The sequence below is a fragment of the Macaca thibetana genome, chromosome 7, assembly GCF_024542745.1.
Source record: "Macaca thibetana thibetana isolate TM-01 chromosome 7, ASM2454274v1, whole genome shotgun sequence".
Classification (NCBI taxonomy): Eukaryota; Metazoa; Chordata; class Mammalia; order Primates; family Cercopithecidae; genus Macaca; species Macaca thibetana.
In genome coordinates this window covers 15,435,731-15,462,115 of record NC_065584.1, presented here as the reverse complement: position 1 = coordinate 15,462,115, position 26,385 = coordinate 15,435,731, and the positions used below count along the sequence as shown (strand labels likewise).

At 40.8% G+C, this 26,385-nt stretch overlaps 2 protein-coding genes across 2 annotated transcripts in view; both read left to right on the top strand.

Annotated features, from left to right (window-relative positions):
- CPSF2 (cleavage and polyadenylation specific factor 2) overlaps nt 1-5,851 on the top strand; it is a 42,770-nt gene extending 36,919 nt beyond the window's left edge. Inside the window, exons 14-16 of the mRNA XM_050799052.1 lie at nt 801-1,100; nt 3,242-3,376; nt 4,102-5,851. Of these exons, the coding sequence (XP_050655009.1) occupies nt 801-1,100; nt 3,242-3,376; nt 4,102-4,194 (528 nt within the window). The 3' untranslated portion in view covers nt 4,195-5,851. The remainder of the gene's footprint in view (nt 1-800; nt 1,101-3,241; nt 3,377-4,101) is intronic.
- The window catches only part of RIN3 (Ras and Rab interactor 3), a 768,425-nt gene that overhangs the window by 217,970 nt on the left and 524,070 nt on the right, over nt 1-26,385 (top strand). The window lies entirely within an intron of this gene.

The following is a 26,385-nucleotide window of genomic DNA, read 5'->3' as shown; positions in this document are numbered from 1 at the left end:
TTTAGATGGGTTATCAGGACAGACAGAGTAGAAAAGTGGGGGAAGAGCATTCTAGGCAGAGGGAACCATATTTGCAAAAGTACAGAGGTAAGGAAAATGATTGTTTAAGAATTAAAAAGTTTTAGAAGAATTCCCGGATATCAAGGTTCTACTCCTAATTGGAACAAATGGAGACGGATGCCGAATATAGGACTAGCGCAGTAGAGAGATAAACTTTGTCTGGTAATGGGAGATAGTGTCAGTTTAAGGCTGGAGTGATGTCTATATCTGGAAGAAATGGATGTGCACATACCAGGCAGGAAATTTATTCTGGGCAGAGTAAGAAGAAGCACCCTTCCAAGAATATGGAGATGGGAAATTCTGAAAGGACAAGCAGTTCGGTACCTAGTGAAGTATGCCAAGTACTAGAGGATGGGACTGATCAGTGGTTCTCAACCTTGACTGCACATGAGAATCATCTGGGGAGCTTTGTGAGGGTCAGAGGGATTCAGTGTTCTGGTCTTAGTCTTACCAGTTATGTTAGAAACACTAGATATGAGGCTTTGATATACTTTTTGTTTTAATTGCCATGTGATTCCATTTTGTAGTCAGGGTTAAGAATCTCTGTTTTGGAAAGTAGGCAGGGGCCCAATGATCTGCAAGGCAATGAGGTCATTGCAGGTCATTGTGAGGCTCAGATGAGTGAAAGATGTTCCAATTTTAACATATTACCAGAGGCAGAAAATGATAATAGGTTATATTTAATTTGTTAATCTGTATTCTGTGGGTTTTATTTCTCTCTCCCTCCTTTGCATATTTAGGTGAGATTAAAAGACTCACTTGTCAGCTCTCTTCAGTTTTGTAAGGCAAAAGATGCTGAATTAGCTTGGATAGATGGTGTCTTAGATATGAGAGTTTCCAAAGTGGACACAGGGGTTATTTTAGAAGAAGGAGAACTAAAGGATGATGGAGAAGACTCAGAGATGCAAGTGGACGCTCCCTCAGATTCTAGTGTTATAGCACAACAAAAGGCCATGAAAAGTCTGTTCGGAGATGATGAAAAAGAAACAGGTGAAGAAAGTGAAATCATTCCTACTTTGGAACCCTTGCCACCTCATGAGGTAAAAAAAAGCATGTGCTTTTTTGATTTCTTCCTGAATTTGTCATCCTTCTAGTTTTCATGTCTTTTGGTTTCTTTTTTCCCCCTTCTAAAACTAAGTGGGTCTGTGGAACCTTTTATATTTTTAACCATTTAAAATATGTGTCAGCTGGGGGCAGTGACTCACGCCTGTAATCCCAGCACTCTGGGAGGCTGAGGTGGGAGAACTGCTTGAGGCCAGGAGCTCTAGATCAGCCTGATTAATATAGTGACACCCTGTCAAAAACCTAGTGGCATGGTGGCATGCGCCTGGAGTCTCAGCTAAGTAGGCTGAGGCAGGAGGATTGCTTGAGCTCAGGAGTTCAAGACTACAGTGAGCCACGATTGTACCACTGCATCTAGCCTATATGATAGAGCGAGACCCTGTCTTGAACATAAAATATGTCTCACATTTGGGCTGATTTTGGAGTTTTTAATAAAGAGAACTTGCAGCGTGCTTCTGCGTGTTTGTCTCTGTGTATATATCAATTCTATACAGCTAAGGAATGACATATCTTTAGCAAATCTTTTAAGGTACGTAATTGTTTCATGATTTGTTTTTTTGGTATGGATTTTTAAATTTTAAGTTTGATGATTGTGAAGATCACCTGCCTGCTTCCAGTCTGGAGATTTATAGTTTTCTAAGAAAGTCATACTGGTGTGTTTTTTGTTTTGTTTTGTGATGGAGTCTTGCTCTGCTGCCCAGGATGGAGTGCAGTGGCATGATCTTGGCTCACTGCAACCTTTGCCTCCTGGGTTCAAGCGATTCTCCTGCCTCAGTCTCACAAGTAGCTGGGATTACAGGCATGAGCCACCAGGCCCAGCTAGTTTTTGTATTTTTAGTAGAAATGGGATTTTGCCATGTTGGCCAGGCTGGTCTTGAATTCCTGACCTCAGGTGATCCACCCACCTTGGCCTCCCAAAGTGCTGGGATTACAGGTGTCAGCCACTGCCCCCAGCCGAAAGTCATACACTCCATTTTTTTTTTTTTTTTTGAGACGGAGTCTCGCTCTGTCGCCCAGGCTGGAGTGCAGTGGCCGGATCTCAGCTCACTGCAAGCTCCGCCTCCCGGGTTTACGCCATTCTCCTGCCTCAGCCTCCCGAGTAGCTGGGACTACAGGCGCCCGCCACCTCGCCCGGCTAGTTTTTTGTATTTTTTTAGTAGAGACGGGGTTTCACCGGGTTAGCCAGGATGGTCTCGATCACCTGACCTCGTGATCCGCCCGTCTCGGCCTCCCAAAGTGCTGGGATTACAGGCTTGAGCCACCGCGCCCGGCCTTACACTCCATTTTTTTTATGTTTCATTCAGTTCAAACAACTTTTGGTTTTGATATAGTTAGAAAACTTTAATTAAGTGTACGTACAATTTAGTCTAGCATTTACATATTCTTGAGAGGTATCTAGTTAACTAGCAAAGATTCTAGGTAATTAAACTTGGAAAAATACTAAAACTATGAATCTTACACGCATGTCAAGTGATGTCTTCAGCCCTACTATGAAATTAAGAATAGAGAGACAGCCTCTGTCGCTAGATTCCCTTCTAGTACAACCCTCAAAATTGGGAGGAGGAATTAGAATTTTTTTTTCTTCTGTGCTAAAGCTAAAGCTCTTCAAAGTAATGTCAAAGCAGAAAGCAGCAGCATTAGGCAAGAACCACTTTCCTTACTGATTGTAGAACCTGTGGCATCCATTGCATTTGCTCTGAGGAAGGAGGGACAGGGAAAATGGGATTAGGGAGGAATTGTCCTCTGAAGTAAGCAAATGACTGGGATCTAGAAAATGAATTTTTGGATCAGTCCTTCCCATGGCACTCTAGTTAATCCCGTTAGGCAAGTGGGTGAGTGAAGAGCATAACATTACCAAACGTCTCCGTTATGATGAGACATGACTAACAAAACTGATTGTGAAACAGAAAATGTGAAGGGCGTTGTAATGTTAAATAATGGGGTAAAATGTAGAATAACAACTTGGAATGTGATTTGCAGTCTTGAAATGATCTGTCAGAGGACTTCAGGGAATAATAGAAAATCTCTTAGAGATCATGTAGTATTTTACTTTATTCAGTACAGTTGTATGTCTGGTGTTTTACTTGAAGTTATTCTTTCCCCTTTGACTTTACCTAAGGTTCCTGGACATCAGTCAGTTTTTATGAATGAACCAAGACTGTCAGACTTCAAGCAAGTTCTCTTACGGGAGGGGATTCAAGCTGAATTTGTAGGAGGTGTACTTGTTTGCAACAATCAAGTAGCAGTCCGCAGAGTAAGTGTGTTTTCTTTTTTTTTTTTTTTTTTTTTTTTTGAGACGGAGTCTCGCTCTGTCACCCAGGCTGGAGTGCAGTGGCCGGATGTCAGCTCACTGCAAGCTCCGCCTCCCGGGTTCACGCCATTCTCCGGCCTCAGCCTCCCGAGTAGCTGGGACTATAGGCGCCCCGCCACCTCGCCCGGCTAGTTTTTTGTATTTTTTAGTAGAGACGGGGTTTCACCGTGTTAGCCAGGATGGTCTCGATCTCCTGACCTCGTGATCCGCCCGTCTCGGCCTCCCAAAGTGCTGGGATTACAGGCGTGAGCCACCGCGCCCGGCCTGTAAGTGTGTTTTCAATAAGGGCTGAATTGAACACATACTTCTGATGTCTTGTCATTTTGAAATTCTGTAATTCTTGATTGGTATTTTCACAAAACTGAAGATCAGTAATTTATGTTCATGATCATGACCTCAAAGGCTTACAGAAGTCTTACTGACTTGAAGGCTTATGAAAGACTCTTGAAGAAATGGTATAAAATTTTATAGTAAATTTTAATTATTTGAATCCTCTGACATTTATGTGTCTATGTAAAATTCATGACTTCAGTATTATATCCATATGCTGTGAATCAGAGCAACCTGTGTCCTGACCAATCATAATCTATTTCATATATTTCAGTTTTTATGTCTGCGTATTAATGAATAGAAAATGTACTAAATAATTTTTTTTATTTGGTTTCTAGACGGAAACTGGACGCATTGGATTAGAAGGCTGCCTTTGTCAAGATTTTTATAGGATAAGAGACCTTTTATATGAACAATATGCCATTGTGTAAAAGACATGATGTCAAGAAGGATCTGCTTGACCTTTCTAAGAAAAAGGGATTCTTATCTTACTTTGAGCTTTTGATGTTTTGTTTTGTAACATACAGAAAGAATCTGCCAGAAAAACTTACATGTATTAGATTTTTAAAAATATAAATAGAGAACATTTTGCAGATGCTCAAATGAGCATTCTATCTTTTGGCTTTCAGAGTGACAGAGCTCCTAACAGGTGTACAGGCCCGAGAGTTGAAGGTGATTGGTTTTCTCTACAGACTCCTTGTTCTAGAAGGGCTTTTTACTTGAATAAAACAATGCAACTTAGCAAACCAATTCATGGCCTTAGAGAAACATTTTTGCATGAGTTCTTACAAACTGTTATATTTTCTGGAATGATAAGTGAGAATTATTTAGAAAAGACATGCTCAAAAAAAAAAAAAAAACCTAAACTGATAGAACAGTTTTTTGAAGTTTATTTTTAAAAGCATATGTGCTCTGACTCTTTCCAGTTGGAATATGCAATTGTTTTCTGCCTGTATTTCCCAGTGATTTACTCTAGGGTAAGGTACTACACATTTGGTTCAGAAATCAATTTTTATTTCTCCTATATCTTGTTTTATCAAGATTTTGTTGTGGCATTTCAATGTAAATTATAACACCATCATTTGAATATACATAATTCAAAAGAACTCCTTGATGCAGTATAGTCTTAAGGGTTCTGCATACCTTTTAGAAACATCTTAGCCATCAGTTAGGTCCTGTATTAAACTGTTTAGTGCTCTGTTTTTAAGAAAACAAATGTTGAACCTCACACTTTTATGTGGTGACAGCATAATTTAATTAAAAGGTGTAAATGTTTTCATCTCTTAAGCTTGCTCTCTCCTAAGGTCACCCAAGCAGTGGTTGGATTTTATATACATTAGCACTAAAATAATACTGAAGTTGGATAAGGTTATCCTTTCTGTGTTTGTGTCTTTCGTGTGACTAACCACCCTGATATAGTATAAACCACTGTGTTCAAGAGTAAAAACAATATATGCAATTGTCATTGAACTTAAGGAGTGAAAACCATGTAAACTATTGAAACTATTGTAATCCATTAATGCTTTTTAAGAAGGTACCTTAATCATGGCAGACCTTGATGTTTATTTCTCAAATGGTTAAGCCCTCTTCTTTACACTTAGTTGTTTTTTTTTTTTTTTTGAGACAGACTCAGCCAGGCTGGAATGCAGTGGTGAGATTCTGGCTCACTGTAACCTCTTCCTCCAGGGTTCAAGTGATTCTCCCACCTCAGCCTCCCAAGTAGCTGGGACTATGGGCACATGCCACTGCACCTGGCTAATTTTTATATTTTTGGTAGAGACAGGGTTTCACTATGTTGGCCAGGCTGGTCTCAAACTCCTGACCTCAAGCGATCCATCCACCTAGACCTCCCAGAGTGCTGGGATTACAGGCATGAACCACCACAACTGGCCTACCCTTAGATTTTTGGAAGGATCGATATTCTTATTTAACTATGTGTGGAACAACCCAGTAATATCAGACTTGACTTACTATTTCATTCTCTTTCAGATGCTTACAAAGCTTCTATTGTAGATTATAGTGTTAATGCAAAGTTTACAGACTTTTGATATGGAAAACCAGATATACAAAACAACGTTACAAAAGGCAGATATAAAGAGTATGTTTTCTTTTTAGTGCTTTGGAAAATTTTCACTTTAACTCTTATTACTGTATAGATTAAGCCCTATAATGCTATTTATATTCCAGGGGAAAGAAAATCTGAATTTGTTTTATGGTTTAAAGCATCTGGTTTACATATCGTATTGTAATACTGATACGGTTTGGCTGTGTCCCCACCAAATTGAATTGTGTTAATAGTTCCCATAATCCCTATGTGTTGTGGGAGGGACCCAGTGGATGGTAATTTAATCATGGTGGTGGTTACCCTCATGCTGTTCTTGTGATGGTGAGTTCTCATGAGATCTGATGGGTTTTTTTTTTTTTTTTTTTTTTGAGACGGAGTTTCACTCTTGTTGCCCAGGCTGGAGTGCAATGGCACGATCTCGGCTCACCACAACCTCTGCCTCGCGGGTTCAAGCAATTCTCCTGCCTCAGCCTCTTGAGTAGCTGGGATTACAGGCATGCGCCACCACGCCCGGCTAATTTTGTATTTTTAGTAGAGATGGGGTTTCTCCATGTTGGTTATGCTGGTCTCAAACTCTTGACCTCAGATTGTCCGCCTGCCTTGGCCTCCAAAAGTGCTGGGATTACAGGTGTGAGCCACAGCACCTAGCCCGAGATCTGATGGTTTTATAAGGGGATTTCCCCCACTTTGCTCTTCACTTCTTCCTGCTGCCATGTGAAGAAGGATGTGTTTGCTTCCCCTTCCACCACGATTGTAAGTTTCATGAGCCTCCCCAACCTCCCTAATTGAACTGTGAGTCAATTAAAACTCTTTACTTTATAAATTACCCAGTCTCGGGCAGTTATTTATAGCAGTGTGAGAACAGACTAATATGAATACCAATATTGAAAAATTGTTTCTTGCCTCACCTTTTTTTTGTCCCATGAACAGGAATTAAATTTTAAAGTATTGCCTTAAGATGACTGTGCTAAATAATAGTCATTGCAAGAGCAATAGTTTCACCTGTTTCTAGATGACAATATTACTAAAATTTCTCAAATGAAGACTTTGTTTTAACTTCTGTTACTTCAGAAAAATATAAATTTTATTTATTTATTTATTTATTTATTTATTTATTTTTTTTTTTTTTGAGACGGAGTCTTGCTCTGTAGCCCGGGCTGGAGTGCAGTGGCCGGATCTCAGCTCACTGCAAGCTCCGCCTCCTGGGTTTACGCCATTCTCCTGCCTCAGCCTCCGGAGTAGCTGGGACTACAGGCGCCTGCCACCTCGCCCGGCTAGTTTTTTGTATTTTTAGTAGAGACGGGGTTTCACGGTGTTAGCCAGGATGGTCTCGATCTCCTGACCTCGTGATCCGCCCGTCTCGGCCTCCCAAAGTGCTGGGATTACAGGCTTGAGCCACCGCGCCCGGCCCAGAAAAATATAAATTTTAAAAATGACTATGAGATAAATCATGAACTCAGTGGAATTTTCCGATGAGATGGGGCACGTTCAGGGTGGTATGGCTGTAGAAGGAATTTTCAGATCTTTATTATTTAGAAGCAAGTATAGGTATAACATGTGGACTATCAACTGATATCTGCAAATAATTTGGTTAAAAAAATTTGATTGTAGCATTTGTTGCAGTAGGATTATAAATGTCAAATATCATTGTAAACATTTCTATATTTTTAGAAATATCTTGGTGGCCTGAAACAGAAGTGAGGAAATCCATTTTTTAAGGTGAGCCATTTGGCTTTTTAAAAACATTGATATACAATTTACATAACATAAAATTCACTCTTTTAAAGTGTACAATTCATTGGTTTTAGTATATTTGCAGAGCTGTACAACTATTACCACTATATAATCCCAGAACATTTTCATCACTCCAAAAAGAAACACCATACCCACTACCAGTCACTCCTCATGCCCCCTTCCTATGACCCCTGGCAACCATTAATCTACTTTCTGTCTCCTTGAATTTGCATTTTTCTGGACATTTCATAAAAATTGAATAATACAATATATGATCTTTTATGTTTGACTTCTTTCGTTTAGCATAATGTTTTCAGAGTGCATCACTGTTGTAGCATGTGTCAGTACCCTTTTTGTGACTGAATATTATTCCATTGAATGGATATACCACACTTTACTTATCTGTTCATCTGTTGATGTATATTTGAGTTGATTCCAGATTTTGGCTATTAAGAAGAATGCTGCTGTGAACATTCATGTGCAAGTTTTTTTTTTTGTGTGTGTGTGTGTGTGTGTACATATGTTTCAATTTTCTTGGGTATATATCTAAGAATTAGAATTGCTGGAATCATACAGTAATTCTGCTTAACCTTTTGAGGAGCTGCCAGGCTGTTTTCCAAAGTGGCTACAACATTTTGCATTTCTACCAGCATGTGTTTGAGCGTTCCATTTTCTCATTCTTGGCAACATTTATAACTCCCTTTTTAAATTTTAGTCATAGTGTGTGTGAAGAAGTGTCTCACTGAGGTTTTGATTTGCATTTCCTTAATGACCGATGATGTGGAGCCTGTTTCCATGTGCTTATTGACTATTATGTATTTTGGAGTAATGTCTGTTCAAATCCTTTGTCCATTTTCAATTTGTTTATCTTTACTGTTGAGATATAAGAGATTTTTTAAATATATTCTGGATACTAAACCATTATATATTGATTTGCAAATATTTTATTCCATTCTGTGGCTTGTCTTTTCACTTTCTTGATAGTGTACTTTGAAGCACAAAAGTTTTTAATTTTGATAAAGTCCAATTTGTTTTTTTCCCTTTGGTTCTTTGTGCTTGGTTTTATATATATATATATATATATATATAATTTTTTTTTTTTTTTTGAGATGGAGTCTCGCTTTGTCACCCAGGCTAGAGTGCAGTGGCGTGATCTCAGCTCTCTGCAACCTCTGCCTCCCAGATTCAAGCGATTCTCCTGCCTCAGCCTCCTGAGTACTGGGATTACAGGCACCCACCACCATGCCCGACTAATTTTTGTATTTTTAGTAGAGACATGGTTTTGCCATGTTGGCCAGGCTGGTCCCGAACTCCTAACCTCAAGTGATCCACCAGCCTTGGCCCCCCAAAGTGCTGGGATTACAGGTGTGAGGCACCTTGCCTGGCCTTGGTTTTATATATTAAAAGCCATTCCTTCATTCAAAGTCACGAAGGTTTACACTAAATTTTTTTTCTATCTAAAAAACCATTCCTTCATCTAAATTCATGAAGATTTACACTCTTTTTTTTTTCTAATAGTTTTATAGTTTAGGCTCTTATAGTTAGGTCTTTCATTTATTTTTAATTATTATCTTTTTTTTTTTTTTTTTTTTTGAGGCAGGGTCTCACTCTGTCATGCAGGCTGGTGTGCATTGGTGCAATCACAGCTCACTGCAGCTTCAACCTCCTGGCCTCAAGCAGTCCTCCCACCTCAGCCTCCCAAGTAGCTGAGACTACAAGTGTGTGCCACCATTTCTGACTAATTTTTAAATTTTTTTTGTGAAGACAGGTTCTCACTCTGTTGCCCAAGCTGGTCGTCTCAAACTTCCAGACTCAAACAATCCTCCCACTTTGGCTGCCAAAGTGCTGGGATTACAGGCATGAGTCACTATTCCTAGGGTTAATTTTTGTATATGGTGTGAGGTAGGGGTCCAGATTCATTTTTTTGCATGTGGATATCCAGTTGTCCCAGCATCATTTGTTGAAAAGACTATTTCTCCATTGATTTTTTCTGCCACCCCTGTTTAAAATCAGTTGCTCATGAGTGTATGGGTTTGTTCTTGGACTTGAAATTATGTTTCACTGATCTATATATCTATGCTAGTACCACATGTCTTCATTACAGTAGCTTTGCAGTAACTTTTGAAATTGGGGAAGTGTGAGTTTCCCAACTTTCGTTCTCTTTCAGGATTGTTTTGACTGTTCTGGGTCTCTTGAATTTTCATGTGAGTTTAAGATTCTGCTTATTGATTTTTTTTCTTTCTCTTCTTTTTTTTTTTGAGACAGCATCTTGCTCTGTCACCCAGGCTGGAGTGCTGTGGCTCAATCTTGGCTCACTGCAACCTCCCCTTCCTGGGTTCGAGAGATTCTTCTGCCTCAGCCTCCAGAGTAGTTAGGACTACAGGCACGTGCCACCACGTCAGGCTAATTTTTGTATTTTTAATAGAGATGGGGTTTCATCATGTTGGCCAGGCTGGTCTCGAACTCTTGATGTGAAGTGATCCAGCTGCCTCGGCCTCCCAAAGTCCTGGGATTACAGGCATGAGCCACCATACCCAGCTTAAGATTCAGCTTACCAATTTCTGCAGAAAAGCCCATCCATTTTTAATATGAGCTAAAAAGAAGTTGACATTTATCACTTAGAGTCTTTTAATGTTAGGGCTGAAAGGGACTATAGAACTCATATAATTCAACCCACTTATTTTAGTATTGAATGAACGGCCCTGTGCAGGGAAAGGGATTTGGTTGAGATCCACATAACTATTTAAAGGCAGAGTTGGGATTGGAACCAAGTCTTAGAGAATCCGTTGTTGCTTCTACACTGCGTTATTGCTTCAGTTCCCTAGTTTACATTCACTTTGCTTAGGAATAATATGTTCAGTTTATCTTCTCTAAGAATGGCAGCTGTTATTTAGGACAATGGCATGCTGAGAAATAGATAGATTTCTATTCTATATTGTGTCCAGTAAAGGTCGGGGGAGAAAGAGTAAATCTTATCTTCTTCAGTACTTTTCTTTGATTAATATAAGATTCTAGAGTTTTATCAGATTATTATCCTTTAAAATATTGATGAACTGATTATCACTTAAAGGATATAAATAGTGGATAGTAATTCAGTGATTGAGAGGTTGATTGCAGTTTTTGTTTTTTTTTGTTTTTTTGTTTTTTTTGTGGTAACCATAGAATGAATGTAGAATGAATTTGCATTCAATAATGGGAACTAAGGTCAGGCGTGGTGGCTCATGCCTGTAATCCCTGCACTTTGGGAGGCCGAGGCAGGTGGATCACTTGAGATCAGGAGTTCAAGACCTGCCTGGCCAACATGGTGAAACCTCGTCCCTACTAAAAATACAAAAAATTAGTCAAGCGTGGTGGTGGGTGTCTGTAATCCCAGCTACTTGGGAGGCTGAGGCAGGAAAATCACTTGAACCTGGGAGGTGGAGGTTGCAGTGAGCCAAGATCATGCCACTGCACTCCAACCTGGGTGACAGAGCGCAACTCTGTCCCCACCCCCCCCACCCCCGCAAAAAAAAAAAAAAAAAAAAAAAAAAAACTAGAGAAGGAACATTCAAATCTTCCCACCTGGGCAGGTTCCAACCAAATGTTTATTTTATTTTTTTTACCTCCTCTTTTGTTTTTGTCTCACTTCAATCACTTTGTGTTTATGTGAAAATACCAAAAATTACCAAAATGTAAAAACCCAGGGCTTTGCTGGAAGTGAGAGTATCTTCTTGGCTTTTCCCTTTCTTTTCCTCCCCACCACTATACACACATTCACACACAGCTCTATTTTTTGGTGCTTTTCATTCATGGCTCACTCCCACTTCATTTTAGCTCTTGAAGTCAAAATGTGATTCCAAAGAGCAAAATAGAAGTTTGGAGAGTTTGAAATCTCTCCTCATGGCTGGACGCTGTGGCTCACACCTATGATCCCAGCACTTTGGGAGGCCAAGGCAGGCGTAGTGCTTGAACTCAGGAGTTCAAGACCAGCCTGGGCAACATGGTGAAACCCTGTCTCTACAAAAAGTAGAAAAATTAGCTGGGCGTGGTGGCTATAGTCCCAGCTACTTGGGAGGCTGAGGTGGGAGGATCACTTGAGTCTGGGGAGGTTGAGACTGCACTGAGTCCTGAATGAATGAATCCATCTCTCTCTCTCTCCATATAGTCGAAGAAAACCAAAAGTGTATGTGCTTTTTTGTGAAATTGTTAAGGATTCCATGAATCCTACTAAAATTTTTGATAGTGATAATTTCAAGTGGAGAGTATATAAAGGATTTGTGAGACCTTCCTACCTCATTTTCTGAGGTTATGTTGACTTTAATATCCAGTTTATCATAGATGTTTTCTTTTTTCCCTGACATAATTGTTATGTTAAAAACAGAAAAAAGGAACTACATATTATACATTCAAAACTATCAAATGTAATGCTGTGGGAAACTTTATTCCAAGGGTGCTGCCACTGCCCTTGTTTTAAATATTTTTGGAACTTCATTTCTCTTCAGGTCTATTTAACAAACTTATTAGGAATATTGTAAATTATTTTAGAAACACATTGTGGTCTTGGCCCCAGTGGCGTTGCCATTTGTTACCACATGACTCCCCACACACCCTAAAAAGAAAAAGGACTTTAAAAACTCTCTAAGGACAAGTATTTGCTATCACAGTTGATTTTTAAATTTTACATTAACTATTTAATATCAAACTATAAAATGCAAGTAGTGGAATTTTACTTTTAGAAAGTACCAAATTATGTAGATAATGACAAAGTTATAAAGTTATTATAATTTCCAACTTCACCCATAGGTCATAGTATAGTTGAAATTTCATATTTAAATATCAAAACAAATGTCTAAAGAGATTGTGTAAATTCTTTATCAGTTATAAGGAAAAACCAAATACTTGTCCTGAATATACAGAATTCAAATTGTCAAGGTTTTTCTTCTATGTGATTTTTTTTTTTTTTTTTGAGACAAACGCAGGGAGAAAATTATGTGTCATAAGGAGGATTCGGAAAGTTGTTCATTTTATCTACATTACTGCCTATTAAGAAAAGCTTCACAGTTATTTCAACTATTTTATTGAATACTTTTACCTAAGATAATAAAACCGTTAAGTAGAGATTTTTCTAATAGTATAAAAATCAGTGTAGGCCCAGCACAATGATTCACACCTGTAATCCCAGCACCTTGGGAGGCTAAGGCAGGAGGATTGCTTGAGCTTAGGAGATCGAGACCAACCTGGGCAACATAGTGAGAACTCACCTCTATTAAAAATCAGAAAAATTAGCCAGGTGTGGCGACTCATGCCTGTAGTCCCAGTTACTCAGGAGGCTGAGGCAGGAGGATTCCATGAGATTGAGGCTTCAGTGAGCTAATGATCGTGCCACTGCACTCCAGCCTGGGTGACAGAGTGAGACCCTGTCTCAAAAACAACAAAAATCTCAGTGTGACAAATTCCTAACAGCTCAAAGACTACTTGTCTTATTTGTTAACTATTTTGAAATAATTTTAAACTTACAGAAAAGTTAGAATAGTTCAAAAGATCCTGTATATCCTTCCCCTAGATTCTTCTGTTGTTAACATCCTGCAATATTTTCCATACCACTCTCTAGCTATGTATTCACATTATTTTTTGAACTGTTTGTTACTAAGTTGCAATTGTGATGTCCCATTAGTCCTAAATACTTAAGTGTATACTTTTTAAAAACAAGGACACTCCTACAGAACCACAGTACTTAAAATCAGGAAACCAGCATTGATAAAATTCTACCATTTGATCCACGAACCCCATTTGAATGTTGCCATTTACTCCAAAAATATCCTTATAGTAACCCTTTCCTTTTTTGGTCCACGGTCCAATTCAGGGTGAAGCATGCATTTAGCTATGTTTTCCCTTTAGTCTGCCTCAATCTGGAGCGGTTCCTTGGTTTTTCCTTTTTTGTGACCTTGACATTTTTGAAGAATGCAGGCCGGGTACTTTGTAGAATGATGTGCACTTTGGATTTGTCTGATATTTCCTCATGATTAGATTCAAGTTGTGAATTTTTGGCAGGAATACCAGAGAGGTGATGCTGTCTTCTTCTCTGCATTATATCAGGAGGCACATCATGTCAATTTTTTCCATTACTGGTGATGTTAATTTTTAACAATTTTTAACAGTTGTTTTCAAGATTTCTCCACTGTTAATATTTTCTGCACTTATATTTGTTTTTTGGTATAAATTTTAAAAGTACAACATTATGTTTTGACATATGTATCCACAGTGAAATGATTATTACAGGTACTTATTAATTAATGAGGAATTAGGTATTTTGTGGGTAGCTATTTTGAGACTGTCAATATCCTATTTCTCAAAATTTTACCCTTTACTTTTCGCATCCATTGATGATCCTTGTGTGGATCAATTATTGCCAAATGGTGGTTTTCTTTTCTTTTCTTTTGAGACAGTGTCTTGCTCTGTTGCCCAGGCTACAGTGCAGTGGTGAGATCATAGCTCACTGCAGCCTGAAACTCCTGGGCTCAAGCCGTTCTCCCCTCAGCTTTTGGAGTTAGCTGGGACTATAGGCATGCATCACCACACCCAGATTATTTTTAAATTTTTTGTAGAAATGGGGCCTCTTCTTCCCCGTTTATTCAATATTCATATCAGTATAGAACATGGGTTCCTGTTTCATCGTCTGTAAATTATGATTTATTCTAATGCTGCCATTGTGGAAGATTTGAGTAGTGGGAACACTTCCCAGCTAGCTCCTGTGTCCTTTGAATACATCCCCATGGTTCGTTGAGTACTTCCTTGCTTTCTGGCACCACAAGATGTTCCAGGCTCATCTTTTATTTTCCCTACCCCAGTCCTGACATCAGCCATTTCTCCAAAGAGTCCTGGTTCATATTAGTGGAGAATGGTATTTAAAACCAAGATCCGGATGCTAAGGCTGTGCTCATTGCCCCTGTACTAGCATTGGCACTGTGCGTTCTCCCAGTGGACACATTTGGAAATATATGCATCTATGCTTGTTACCTCATCCATCCATATATATATTAAAAACAAGTACACACTGATACCCTATTTCACATCTACTCCACAGAGTTTATTCTAGTCTTCTCCCTTTCCACAATTGTATCTTCTCCACCCTACATTTAAAAACTGGACTTCCAAAGTCTTCAATACATTGGCTTATTTGTTCATTCTCCCTGTGATTAACCAACCTCCTGACCATGTGGCTGGCTCCTTTGCTCCATCTCTGCCCCTCACCCCCTACCGTGCATCACTGCTGTGAGGACTGAGTTTCTTCCCTTTCCTCGATCCATGACAGCACCTGCCAACTGAACCCCACAGTGGGGGTTTTAAGGAAGGCACTTTTGGCTCAGATGGCAGTGCCAAAACAGGTGTTCCAATTCACATGGTGCTTTCGCAGTTGTGGAATAAACAGATTCTGAAGGTCTATCCTGGACTGCGTATAGTCTTTGGGTTTTTGTCTTGCTCATTTTGTTAAAATGTTTTCCTGATGACTTTCTACTCTATAGTTAAGCCTTATACGTAATGTTCAAGCAGGCATGAGACAAATTAATGATCATTGTGGAGTGGAGTTAGGAAGGAAAAGATGAAAAGGAAGAAGGTGTAAACCCAGTATTGAGAGGAGAAATGGGTACAGCAGGAGTAGCCATCTCAATCTGAAATGCTGTCTGAGCCAGGACACATTCACAGTTAGAGATCTTAAGTAATGTGTTAATATTATTTTATAACTGTCCTTGGAAAAAAAAAAAAAAGCAAAACTGCCTGTCAGTTCATTTGGATCGTCCACCCTCTTAACTCAGTTTTAGGAGTGTCAGGACCAAGTTAGCTGCATTGAGTGCTGAGGTGTTCTTCTATTAAACAGCAGCTGTTCAATCTCAGTGATTTGTAGTGGGAGGAATTATATGCCCCTGGACAAATAATTCCTTGGAAAGTTCAGGTTGGAGTCCAATTACGTAACAACTGTGGGCAACCTGCATAATAATCATTCGAACTTTACCTGTGGGAAAATGGAGTCTTTGGCCATAATTATTTCCATTTCAGAGATTTGTTTCACCTGTTAGGAATAATTGCTCAAGTGCCCTTTTTCTAAAAAATAACTGAGCACTTAGCAATAGTAAGTGTCACGGAGTATTTTCTGCATGCCAAATGCTGCGGTAGCACCTCACATGCATTGTCTTATTTAATCATAACAATTGTGGGCAGTTTGGGTACTGTTATTATCTCTATTTACAGATGAGAAAACTGAGGCTGATAGTCATTGGTAATCCTCCACTGCTCACACATGATACGCATTACAGTGTGTCGTGGTTTCGACATATCAATTCTTCAGTTTTGAGCAAAAGAAACGATCTCTAGCTAACTTAGGAAAAAAGTGGGTTTAATGGGATGGTAACCACAGGTAGCTCTTTGGATCCAGGCAGCAGGCCAAATAGTCTTTTTACTTTGAGACAGTCTTGCTCTCTTGTCCAGGCAGAATGCAGTGGCACAAACATGGCTTACTGCCACCTTAACCTCGGGCTCAAGTGATCCTCTCACCTTAGCCTGTCGAGTAGCTGGGACTACAAGCATGTACCACAGTGCTCAGCTAATATATATATAAATTTTTTTTTTTTTTTTAAGATAGAGCCTCTCTCTGTTGCCCAGGCTGGAGTGCAGTGGCACCAATCTTGGCTCACTGCAACTTCCGCCTCCCAAGTTCAAGTGATTCTTCTGCCTCAGCCTCCCAAGTAGCTGGGACTACAAGTGTGCACCACCATGGCCTGCTAATTTTTGTATTTTTAGTAGAGATGGGATTTTGCCATGTTGGCCAGCCTGGTCTTGAACTCCTGACCTCAGGTGTTCCACCGTGCCTGGCCTAATTATTGTATTTCTTGTAGAGACTGAGTCTCACCATGTGGCCCAGTTGTTCTCAAACTCCTGGGCTCGAGTGATCCTCCTGCCTCGGCCTCCCAGTGTGCTGGGTTACTGGTGTGGGCCACTGTGGCCTCCCCAAGTAGGCTTTCAAGGCATTCCTAAGGGAAGGAATCAGGTCTCTCCATGTATAATGTCATGAGGGAAATCCAGCCTGGCTTTTGTCATGGCTAGAGAGATGGACATCCTGATTGTTAGTCTTACCAGGATTAGACACAGATAGGGGGAGTCTAAGAATTTAAGGGTCTGTTACCAAAAGATAGAAGAATGGATGCTGGGAGGCAAAAATAAATATTCACTCAGTAGATGTAGTCCTAAGAGTGCAGGCTCTGAAGTCGGGCTTCAAATGCCAGGGCCACACTTTCTGTGTGGATCAGGCCAGTTACTTTATATCTTAGCATGTCAAGTATATAGGGATGGTCATCGTACCGCTTCCTAGGGTCATGTGAGGACTAAATGATGTGAACCGTGCAAAGTACTGGAGTGTGGCACACAGCACCTTAATATATGTTAACAATTATTAATTGCCTAATTCTGTCTTTAGTACATCCCCTAAGGCTAGGTATCATCTCCATTTTCACAATTGAAAGAAGCTTGCTGTGGGGGCGGGGGGTCCAAGTGGCTTTTTCAAAGTCACGCAGCTGATCACTGGCAAATCAGTACCTTTGCCAAGCTATGTGACCTATGAAAAGGTGCTCTAGTATTTATCCTTGTAACTTGTAGATAAGAATCCTTTAAGGTAACTTCCAATGTATTATAATTTCCTCTAGATAACAGTGGAATTTATACCATATGACCTCTAACACATTTTTATCTTTAGACATTTTCTAAGACAATTTTTTTTTTTTGAGATAGAGTCTTGCTATGTTGCCCAGGCTGGAGTGCAGTGGTGCAATTTTGGCTCACTGCAACCTCCACATCCTGGGTACAAGCGATTCTCGTTTCTCAGTGTCCCGAGTAGCTGGGATTACAGGCACCTGCCACCACACCCGGCTAATTTTTTGTGATTTTAGTAGAGACAGGGTTTCACTGTGTTGGTCAGACTGGTCTCAAACTCCTGACCTCAGGTGATCCGCCTGCCTCGGCCTCCCACAGTGCTGAGATTACAGGTGGGAGCCACCATGCCTGGCCCTAAGACAATTTAAATGCAGCAAACTTTCTGGTTTGGTCAATGTGATATGCATTAATCTAGAGATACTGAATCTTTTCTTATCTTTGCTACTGATTTTATGCTATTTCCCATAGAATAGCAGAAAATAAGTATCCCTTAGTCAAAAATAAGAAAATCCACAGGCTGTATGAGAATCTTACGACATCTTTATCCAGGAATGTTTATGTGTTGGTTCCAAAGAGTCATCGAACAATTTCTCATAAAATCTTTGGATAAGAGGGAGAGATGAGGGTTGGGTAGGGGTTTAATGAAGTGGGTGTCTAACCCTTCCAAAGCTGTTTTCAAAGGTTGCTCATTGATGGATCTGTGCTGGTGTGAAATCACAGTTTCTGTCCTCATTTTACCTTATGTGGCATTTTAACAAATTTCTGGTTTGAGGATACTGGGGGCAGGTTAAGAAAATTTGCAAATGACCTACCACTGGAAGAAGTAGCTCTTGTATGAGAAGACAAAGTTGGTACCAAAAGGGATCCTAACAAATTTGGACAATGGGCTAAACCTAGGAAAATGAACTGTCACTTGTCTTTCCAAACCATTGGTACAAAATAATGGAGAGATAAAGTCTAGAATTCTTGGTTTTACAAAAAAGGTTTTTGTGGACTATAAGCTGAGTATAGAGATAACAGCCAAAAAAAGGTAATGGACTTAGGGCCACATTACTAAGAAACAAACAGACTCAGTAATTGCTAATATACTGTTTAAAATAAAGGTCGTGGTGGGGCTGCTTCATTCTACTGGTAAGAAAGACCCTGATTAAAGCCCTGCATTCAGCAAACACTCTCCCTTCCTTTATTTTAATTTCCACTCTAATGAGTAGTAAATGCACATTATAGAAAATTTAGAAGGCATAGAAAAACAAACAGGAAAGTGCCACTAAATGTAGTACTTTTATCATTTTGTTGTATCTCCATCTTTTTTTCTGTGAAATGTTTATATAATATGTATATAATTTTGTATCATGCCTTTAGAAAACTTTTCCATGTTTATAAACTTTTTTTCTTTAAAACATCTTATAATGGCTGCAAATACTGCATCATGTGGCTATATCATTATTTATTCAGTTCTCTTCCATTTTTGGATGGTTTCCAATTTTTTCTCTGTAATCTGAAATGCAGACATTTATGAATAAAACTATGCTTCATGGTGGATACTAGCAAATCATTGCAAAAGGAGTAAATCCCACTTCTTTTTTTTTTTTTTAATTTATTTTTATTTATTTATTTATTTTTGAGACAGCGTCTCTCTCTATCATCCAGACTGGAGTGCAGTGGGTCAGTCTGGGTTCACTGCAGCCTCTACCTCCTGTGCTCAAGTGATCCTCCCACTTCAGCCTCCTGGGTAGCTGGGACTATAGATTTGCATCACCAAGACCAGCTAGTTTTGTATTTTTATTTATTTATTTATTTATTTATTTATTTAGAGATAGGGTTTTGCCATGTTGCCCAAACTGGTCTTGAACTCTTGGGCTCAAGCGATCCACCCACCTCAGCCTCCCAAAGTGCTGGGATTATAAGTGTGAGCCACTGCACCCGGCCCCTGAGTCTCACTTTTTAGGAATATTAATAACTGACGTAGGCCCAGAGGGGAGAAACTAGCTTGTTGAAGGACCTGGAAACTAACAAATAGGAACTAAGGGTATTTGATTTAGGTTGGAATAGGCAATAGGGCTCATTTTTGGAAGAGAGAGAACCTCAGGAAGGAATGAGCTCAGGGTCACTAAAAGGCTCCATGAAGCTGATCAGGTAAATTGCAGCATTCCTTCATGCCCAGGATGCCCTGGCTTTGTGTGTTCTACATGTAGTAAATTCTCTTTCTTTGGGAAAGAGGAGGTAAGTCTTCAACATTTACCAACTAAATGAGAGCATCAGTAGTCTACTACCATCATCCCCAAATACATCACTGCTTGAAGAATTTGCTTCCTGTTCCAGCATCTTATATGTTAATTATCTCCATTTGCCTTTCCTCCTCCTGTTTTTTAAAGAAGGTTTCTTTCTCTCATAAAACTTAGGAGACCATATTAGACCCCAATCAGCTGGGAAAGACAGAACAAGGTTTTAAAAGATTTGTTAGAACTGTCACTTTCCTCATTACCTTATTGCTAATTATTATTATTTTTTTGAGACAGTGTTTCGCTCTTGTCACCCAGGCTGGAAGGCAATGGTGCGATCTTGGCTCACTGCAACCTCTGCCTCCTGGGTTCAAGTGATTCTCCTGCCTCAGCCTTCTGAGTAATTGGGATTATAGGTGTCCACCACCATGCCCAGCTAATTTTTGTATTTTTAGTAGATATGGGATTTCACCATGTTGGCCAGGCTAGTCTTAGACTCCTGACCTCAGGTGATCTGACTGCCTCGGGCTCCCAAAGTGCTGGGATTACAGTTGTGAGCCACCATGCCTGGCTTAATTATTATTTAATATGTTTCACAATGGGAACAAGCAGGGCTGTTGTGGAACTGTCCAAAACTCACCCATAGGCTTCAGCCTCAAGCAGACATCCCAAGAAATGCCAGTGCTTAAGTTTTGGGTGAGTTCTTCGTTCTATAACTTAGGTTTCCTTGGATGTGAGGCCAATGTCAGCTTAGTTAGCTCTGGAGTGCTCTCAAAGGATTAACTTCTGGCAATTCCATGGAAATCAATGAACAGCAAATACACTGTAAGCTATATGATAGGGCACGTTATACACTATTTAATACACTAGGCCCAGTGTTTCCATTTAGTTGCCGGCCTAGACTGAAGAGCACTGTTATTGAGCACTCACTATGTATCACATACTTGCCATCCATTACTTTGATTTAACCCTTTGATAGCAGCCCATGCCAGATCTAACAAGTTATCCCCACTATACAGATGAGGAAGTGAAGACCCAGAGAGACTGAGCATTTCTCTGGGTATCAATCACTAGTAAATAAGAGCCGTAGCCAAGGTATGAATTCAGATTTCTGTGTATTCTGAAGTTCACACTCTTGGGCTAGGATAGTTAAGGATTTCAACGGAGTAACTACAATTGTAGACCATATGTGGCAACAAATAGACATTCAAAAAAGAGGAATCATTTATATAGATTGAAAGGAGACTCATAAAATTATAAGACGAGTGTATTTCCTATACTTTAGAAAAGGAAACCTCCATGCTTCTCTGGTCGTTGGATTGAGAATTCAGGATCTTTTCATTTCTAGGGCTTTGATTTGCTTTTCCTCACCACCCTTTCAAAATAGAAACAATGGTCACCTTAGTTAGAGCTGGAGTTTAATCCAGAATTGCATGGTGTTTTCCTTGCTCGAAATGCTTTCACAGCGTGATGCTGCTCCACCTGTCCCATTCTGGAGCATTTTTTTACTGCTGTTAGAGCTACTCCAGACAGATGTAACATTTTGAGATCTCTGCCTTTGAAATAAAGTAGGGAAAGGACTAGTGCCAAATGCAAATTCAGAAACCAAGGAAAACTTCCAGACTCAGCAAGGAGAGATGTACAAAATAATTAGTAGTGGGGTATTTGGAGTTGCTAACCTCAGTGTCCATTCTAATTCCCTTTCTGACTATGAAGGCAGCAAAATAGCTAAGGAAGATAGGAAACCTAACATTTGGACTTACTATGTGGCAGACGCAGGGCTAGGCACATTATTACTGCATTGTTTGCAATAGCAAGTCCAACTACATTCATAAATAGGGGAGTAGTTGAGCTGATAATGTATATCTATATGCAGGATATCTAACACATTAAAAATAATTTAGATTGAGAGATGGTTATTGCATACTGATCTGGAAAGATGTTTATATTAAAATGACAGTAAGTTGCAGAGTAATATATTTTCTTTCTTTTTTTTTTTTTTTTTTGAGACAGGGTCTTACTCTGTCGCCCAGACTGGAGTGCGGTAGCACGATCTCGGCTCACTGCAACCTCCATCTCCCAGGCTCAGGCGATTCTCTGGCCTCAGCCTCCCGAGTAGCTGGGATTACAGGTACATGCCACTACTGCCTGACTAATTTTTGTATTTTTAGTAGAGACAGGGTTTCACCATATTGGCCAGGCTGGTCTTGACAGAGTAATATATTTTCTAAAGATGTGTGTGAGGCTGGGTGCAGTGGCTCATGTTTGTAATCCCAAAACTTTGGGAGGCGCAGGTGGGAGGGTCACTTGAGGACAGAAGTTCAATGCGAGCCTGAGCAACAAAGTGAGATGCCCATCTCTGAAAGAAAGGGAGAAAGGAAGGAAAGAAGAAAGGAAGGAAGGAGGGAAGGAAAGAAGGAAGGAAAGAGGGAGGGAGGGAAGGGAAGGAAGGAAGGAAGGAAAGGAAGGAAGGAAGGAAGGAAGGAAGGAAGGAAGGAAGGAAGGAAGGAAGGAAGGAAGGAAGGAAGGGAGGAAGGAGGAAGGAAAGGGAAGGAAGGAAGGAAGGGAGGAAGGAGGAAGGAAAGGGAAGCAAGGAAGGAAGGGGAAGCAAGGAAGGAAGAAAGATAGAAAGGGGAAGGACCTATATATTTTAATGGCTGAGGGAAGATTCTCACCCAGGTCTGCACTAAAGTTGAAAATTTTCCACATGTTCAATGGATTTTACTAATTCTTTTTCCTCAATGAGTACCTAAGCTGAAAGAAAATGATATGAATGTCATATGAAAATCCTTACCGCCTCTGTCCTCAGTGCCAGGATACAATGGAGCTGAAGAGAGGCAGTAGAGGAGGTGATGGAGAAAGAGGGGAGGAAGAAGAATGAGCAGGAGGCAGAGGAGACTTCCTGGAGGCATTTCCCCCGGGACATTACTGCCCTTGGGCCCTCGGGTCCGCCACTGCCTAGCCTTGCATTAAGTAGACTCCTGTCTCTGAGGACATCACAATGTAGTCCAATCTATGCCCCTCTCATTTCCAATATATGATTCACTGCATTTTTAAAAGTCTGGACAAGTTCTGATATTAAATATGGCTTTATGTGAGATGTTTTAAGAACATGTACATTTGGTTTGGCACCAGTATTTAGGGTTTTGTCGGCCTTGGCTATCCAAAATGAATGACAGTCATGGTGAGTGAGAACAAATGAGTGCTTGGTGTAGAAAGAACACTGACTAGAGATTTGGAAGCCTTGATGCTGCCACTTTCTACGGGAAGAAATCTCTGGCCGTCTCTGACTCTCGGTTTATTTATCTGTAAAATGGACCTTGGGTGGTGACATGGTTTGGCTGTGTCCCCACCCAAATCACATCTTGAATTGTAGTTCCCATAACCCCCATGTCGTGGGAGGTAATTGAATCGTGGGGGTGGTTACCTCCATGCTGGTCTTGTGATAGGAAGTGAGTTCTCACGGGATTTTATGGTTTTATAAGCATCTGGCATTTCACCTGCTGGTGCTACTCTCTCCTGCCACCTTGTGAAAAAGGACGTGCTTGCTTTCCCTTCTGCCATGATTGTAAGTTTCCTGAAGCCTCCCCAGCCCTGTGGAACTGTGAGTCAATTAAACCGCTTTTCTTTATAAATTACCCAGTCTCAGGTATTGCTTCATAGCAGGTGAAAATGGACTAATACAGGTAGGGTTAAACTGGATAATTCATTGGATCTTTTTCTACCTTATGATTCTATCATCTAAGACAAACATATTTTGCTGCTTAGGGCATGCCAAAAATAGATAGGGCATCTATTTTTTTAGATCCAAGACACTGGGGAATAGGTAATAAAAGTGAAACCTGGTAAATGAATGCCTTTCTGGGTCTCCAGAGCTGTCATCCTCCACACGGCCCTCCCCTTCCTCATTACCATCATAATTTACTGGGTAGAAAACAAATACTACATTAATTCAGCCCACTGTTCTCAGCAAAGAAGAAAGCTGTGCACATCATTTTAACACTTACAAAGAACATTCCTTTGTTGGATGGATTTACTGTAGATCTCCTCAAACTTGAACAGGGGAAAATCTTTCTTGTACAAATGGCTGTCTCCTGTAGGTATTTTCCTATTGAAACCATGTTCTGTTCATAATAAATTGGTTTTATTGGTAGTTTTCAATGGTGCTCAACGTAAAGGTTTCAGCCTAATCTTAAAAGGTGTAATTAGTTGGAGTTATTAAAAATGCACCATCCTACGGATTTTTGAAAACTCATGCAGAGCTTCAGAAAACATTAATTCCCTCTTTAAACATGTTCTTTCTTTCTTTCTTTTTCTTTCTTTCTTTCTTTTTTTCTTTCTTTCTGTCTCTCTTTCTTTCTCTCTTTTTTTTTTTTTAGACAGAGTCTCATTCTGTCACCCAGACCCGAGTACAGTGGCGTGATCTCAGTTCAGTGCAACCTCTGCCCACCAGGTTCAAGCAATTCTTCTGCCTCAGCCTCCTGAGTAGGTGGGACTACAGGCGTGTGCTGCCACACTCGGCTAATTTTTGTGTTTTTTAGTAGAAACAGGGTTTCACCATATTGGCCAGGCTGGTCTTGAACTCCTGACCTCATGATCCGCCTGCCTCGGTCTCCCAAAGTGCTGGAATTACAGGCGTGAGCCACCGTGCCCGGCCCTTTAAACATTTGAGAGAAATGAAATGTATCATTTCATCAATATCCATCTCTAGAAAGAATGTAGATATACAAAAGAAGAGCTTTTTACTGGGAAGAGCTAGGCTAAAGAAGGACACCATCCAGAGAAATTACTTTTAAAAAAATACCATAAAGCAACCAAATGATGCTTTGATTAAGAAAATAGCCCGAAGACAGATTTGCATCCTATGCAATGCCTCTGGAACTGCTCCCGTCCACTCTGGAACAACCTGTTATCAGAAAGTCTAGAAATAGAAATGACTAATGTCTATCTTACATTGTGCCTATTAACCCTCAAGTCACCCCAAAAGTGGGGCTGGTGCAAGTTAGAACCATTTATTGAAAGTGGCCTACAGGCAGAGTGCTGGACTCTGGGGGAGGAAAAAGAAATCTGGCACAGTCTTGGCACTGTTATATGTGTAAGAACATGGACAGAGCAGCCTCTTCAATCAATCAGAACTGGACAGATAGATAGACACTCAAGAGCGGGGCAATGGAAAGAAAGAGGGAAGTAGGGGGAACTATGAAAGTACCTTAGTTGGGGTAACCTGAGAAGGAGAAATAGAGGCTGGGCCCTGGATGGCTTTCCCTTTGCCTCCCAGCAAATCTAAAGGAAGAACACAGGGAGGCTTGACCATTGACTTACTGTATGCCTGGGAATATGTTCTTTCTAAATGAAAGGTGTTGCTTTACAGGGGAGGTGGTAGGTGATTTGCCAGAAATGCGAGGCATGGTAGGATAGGGGCAAGCTGGGATTCTGACAATAAGTGTGAGTTTAAAGCCAGAGAGCTGATGGACTGGGTTTTGCTATCAGTTCAGCCATTTTAAGTCATGTCAATGAATTTCTCTCCACCCACATGGAAATGGGCCACGAGATCTGGAGTCTGCGATCTGGTTATAGGACCCAGGACAGCGCTGCTCTGCTTCAGCTGAATGGTGAGCATGGTGACTGTAATGGACATCTGCAGTTTCTGCCTATCCAGCATCCATTCCTCCTGCTAGTAACAACACCTGGTTTTCCTCTGAGAAACCAAGCCTTTCCCTGTGCTGAGGGGAAGGACCACACTCCCAGCGCCAGCGGTGAGCCTGTGACACAAGGCAGAGCCGCCTGGTTGGTTCAGGGCCGAGAACCAGACTTGGGCCAGGCCAGAGAGTCCCAGCACCAGACCTTTAAAAAACTGGTGGGTGAGGCCGGGCGCGGTGGCTCAAGCCTGTAATCCCAGCACTTTGGGAGGCCGAGACGGGCGGATCACGAGGTCAGGAGATCGAGACCATCCTGGCTAACACGGTGAAACCCCGTCTCTACTAAAAAATACAAAAAACTAGCCGGGCGCGGTGGCGGGCGCCTGTAGTCCCAGCTACTCGGGAGGCTGAGGCAGGAGAATGGCGTGAACCCGGGAGGCGGAGCTTGCAGTGAGCTGAGATCCGGCCACTGCACTCCAGCCTGGGCGGCAGAGCGAGACTCCGTCTCAAAAAAACAAACAAACAAACAAAAAAAAAACTGGTGGGTGGGCCGGACACGGTGGCTCACGCCTGTAATCCCAGCACTTTAGGAGGCTGAGGAGGGCGGATCACCTGAGGTCAGGAGTTTGAGACTAACGTGGCCAACATGGTGAAACCCCCTCTCTACCAAAAATACAAAAATTAGCCGGGTGTGGTGTTGTGCACCTGTAGTCCCAGCTACTTGGGAGGCTGAGGCAGGAGAATCCCTTAAACCTGGGAGGCGGAGGTTGCAGTGAGCCGAGATTACGCCACTGTACTCCAGCCTGGGTGACAGAACCAGACTCCATCTCAAAAACAAACAAACATACAAACCAAAACAGCCACCAGGCTGCAAAGTTGGCAGGATCCAGTCCTGGGGGTGGTGATCATCTTTGTCTCTTTGCCACATCTTGGGGGCAGCCTACCTGAGAATGTCACCCACACAGGAGACAGGGAGAGAATATGATATTGTTTGAGGCCCCCTCAATCCACCTCTTGAACTTATTATATGAACCAATGAATTTCCCCGGCCTCCTTTTTTTTGGTTGGTTTGTTCGTATGATCTAGTTTGAGCTGGTTTTTCCTAAATTTGCAATAGAAGAGTTCTCACTAAAACGTGCCCACCCCATGGAACCAAACAACTGTGACAGCCACACAAATATTTGTTAGTTTTTTTTTTTTTTCTAAACTTAATCTTCCTCTGACCTGTAAACTGGAGCAAGTGTCCTGTTTACCATGCAGGGTTGTTGCGGATGGGGATCA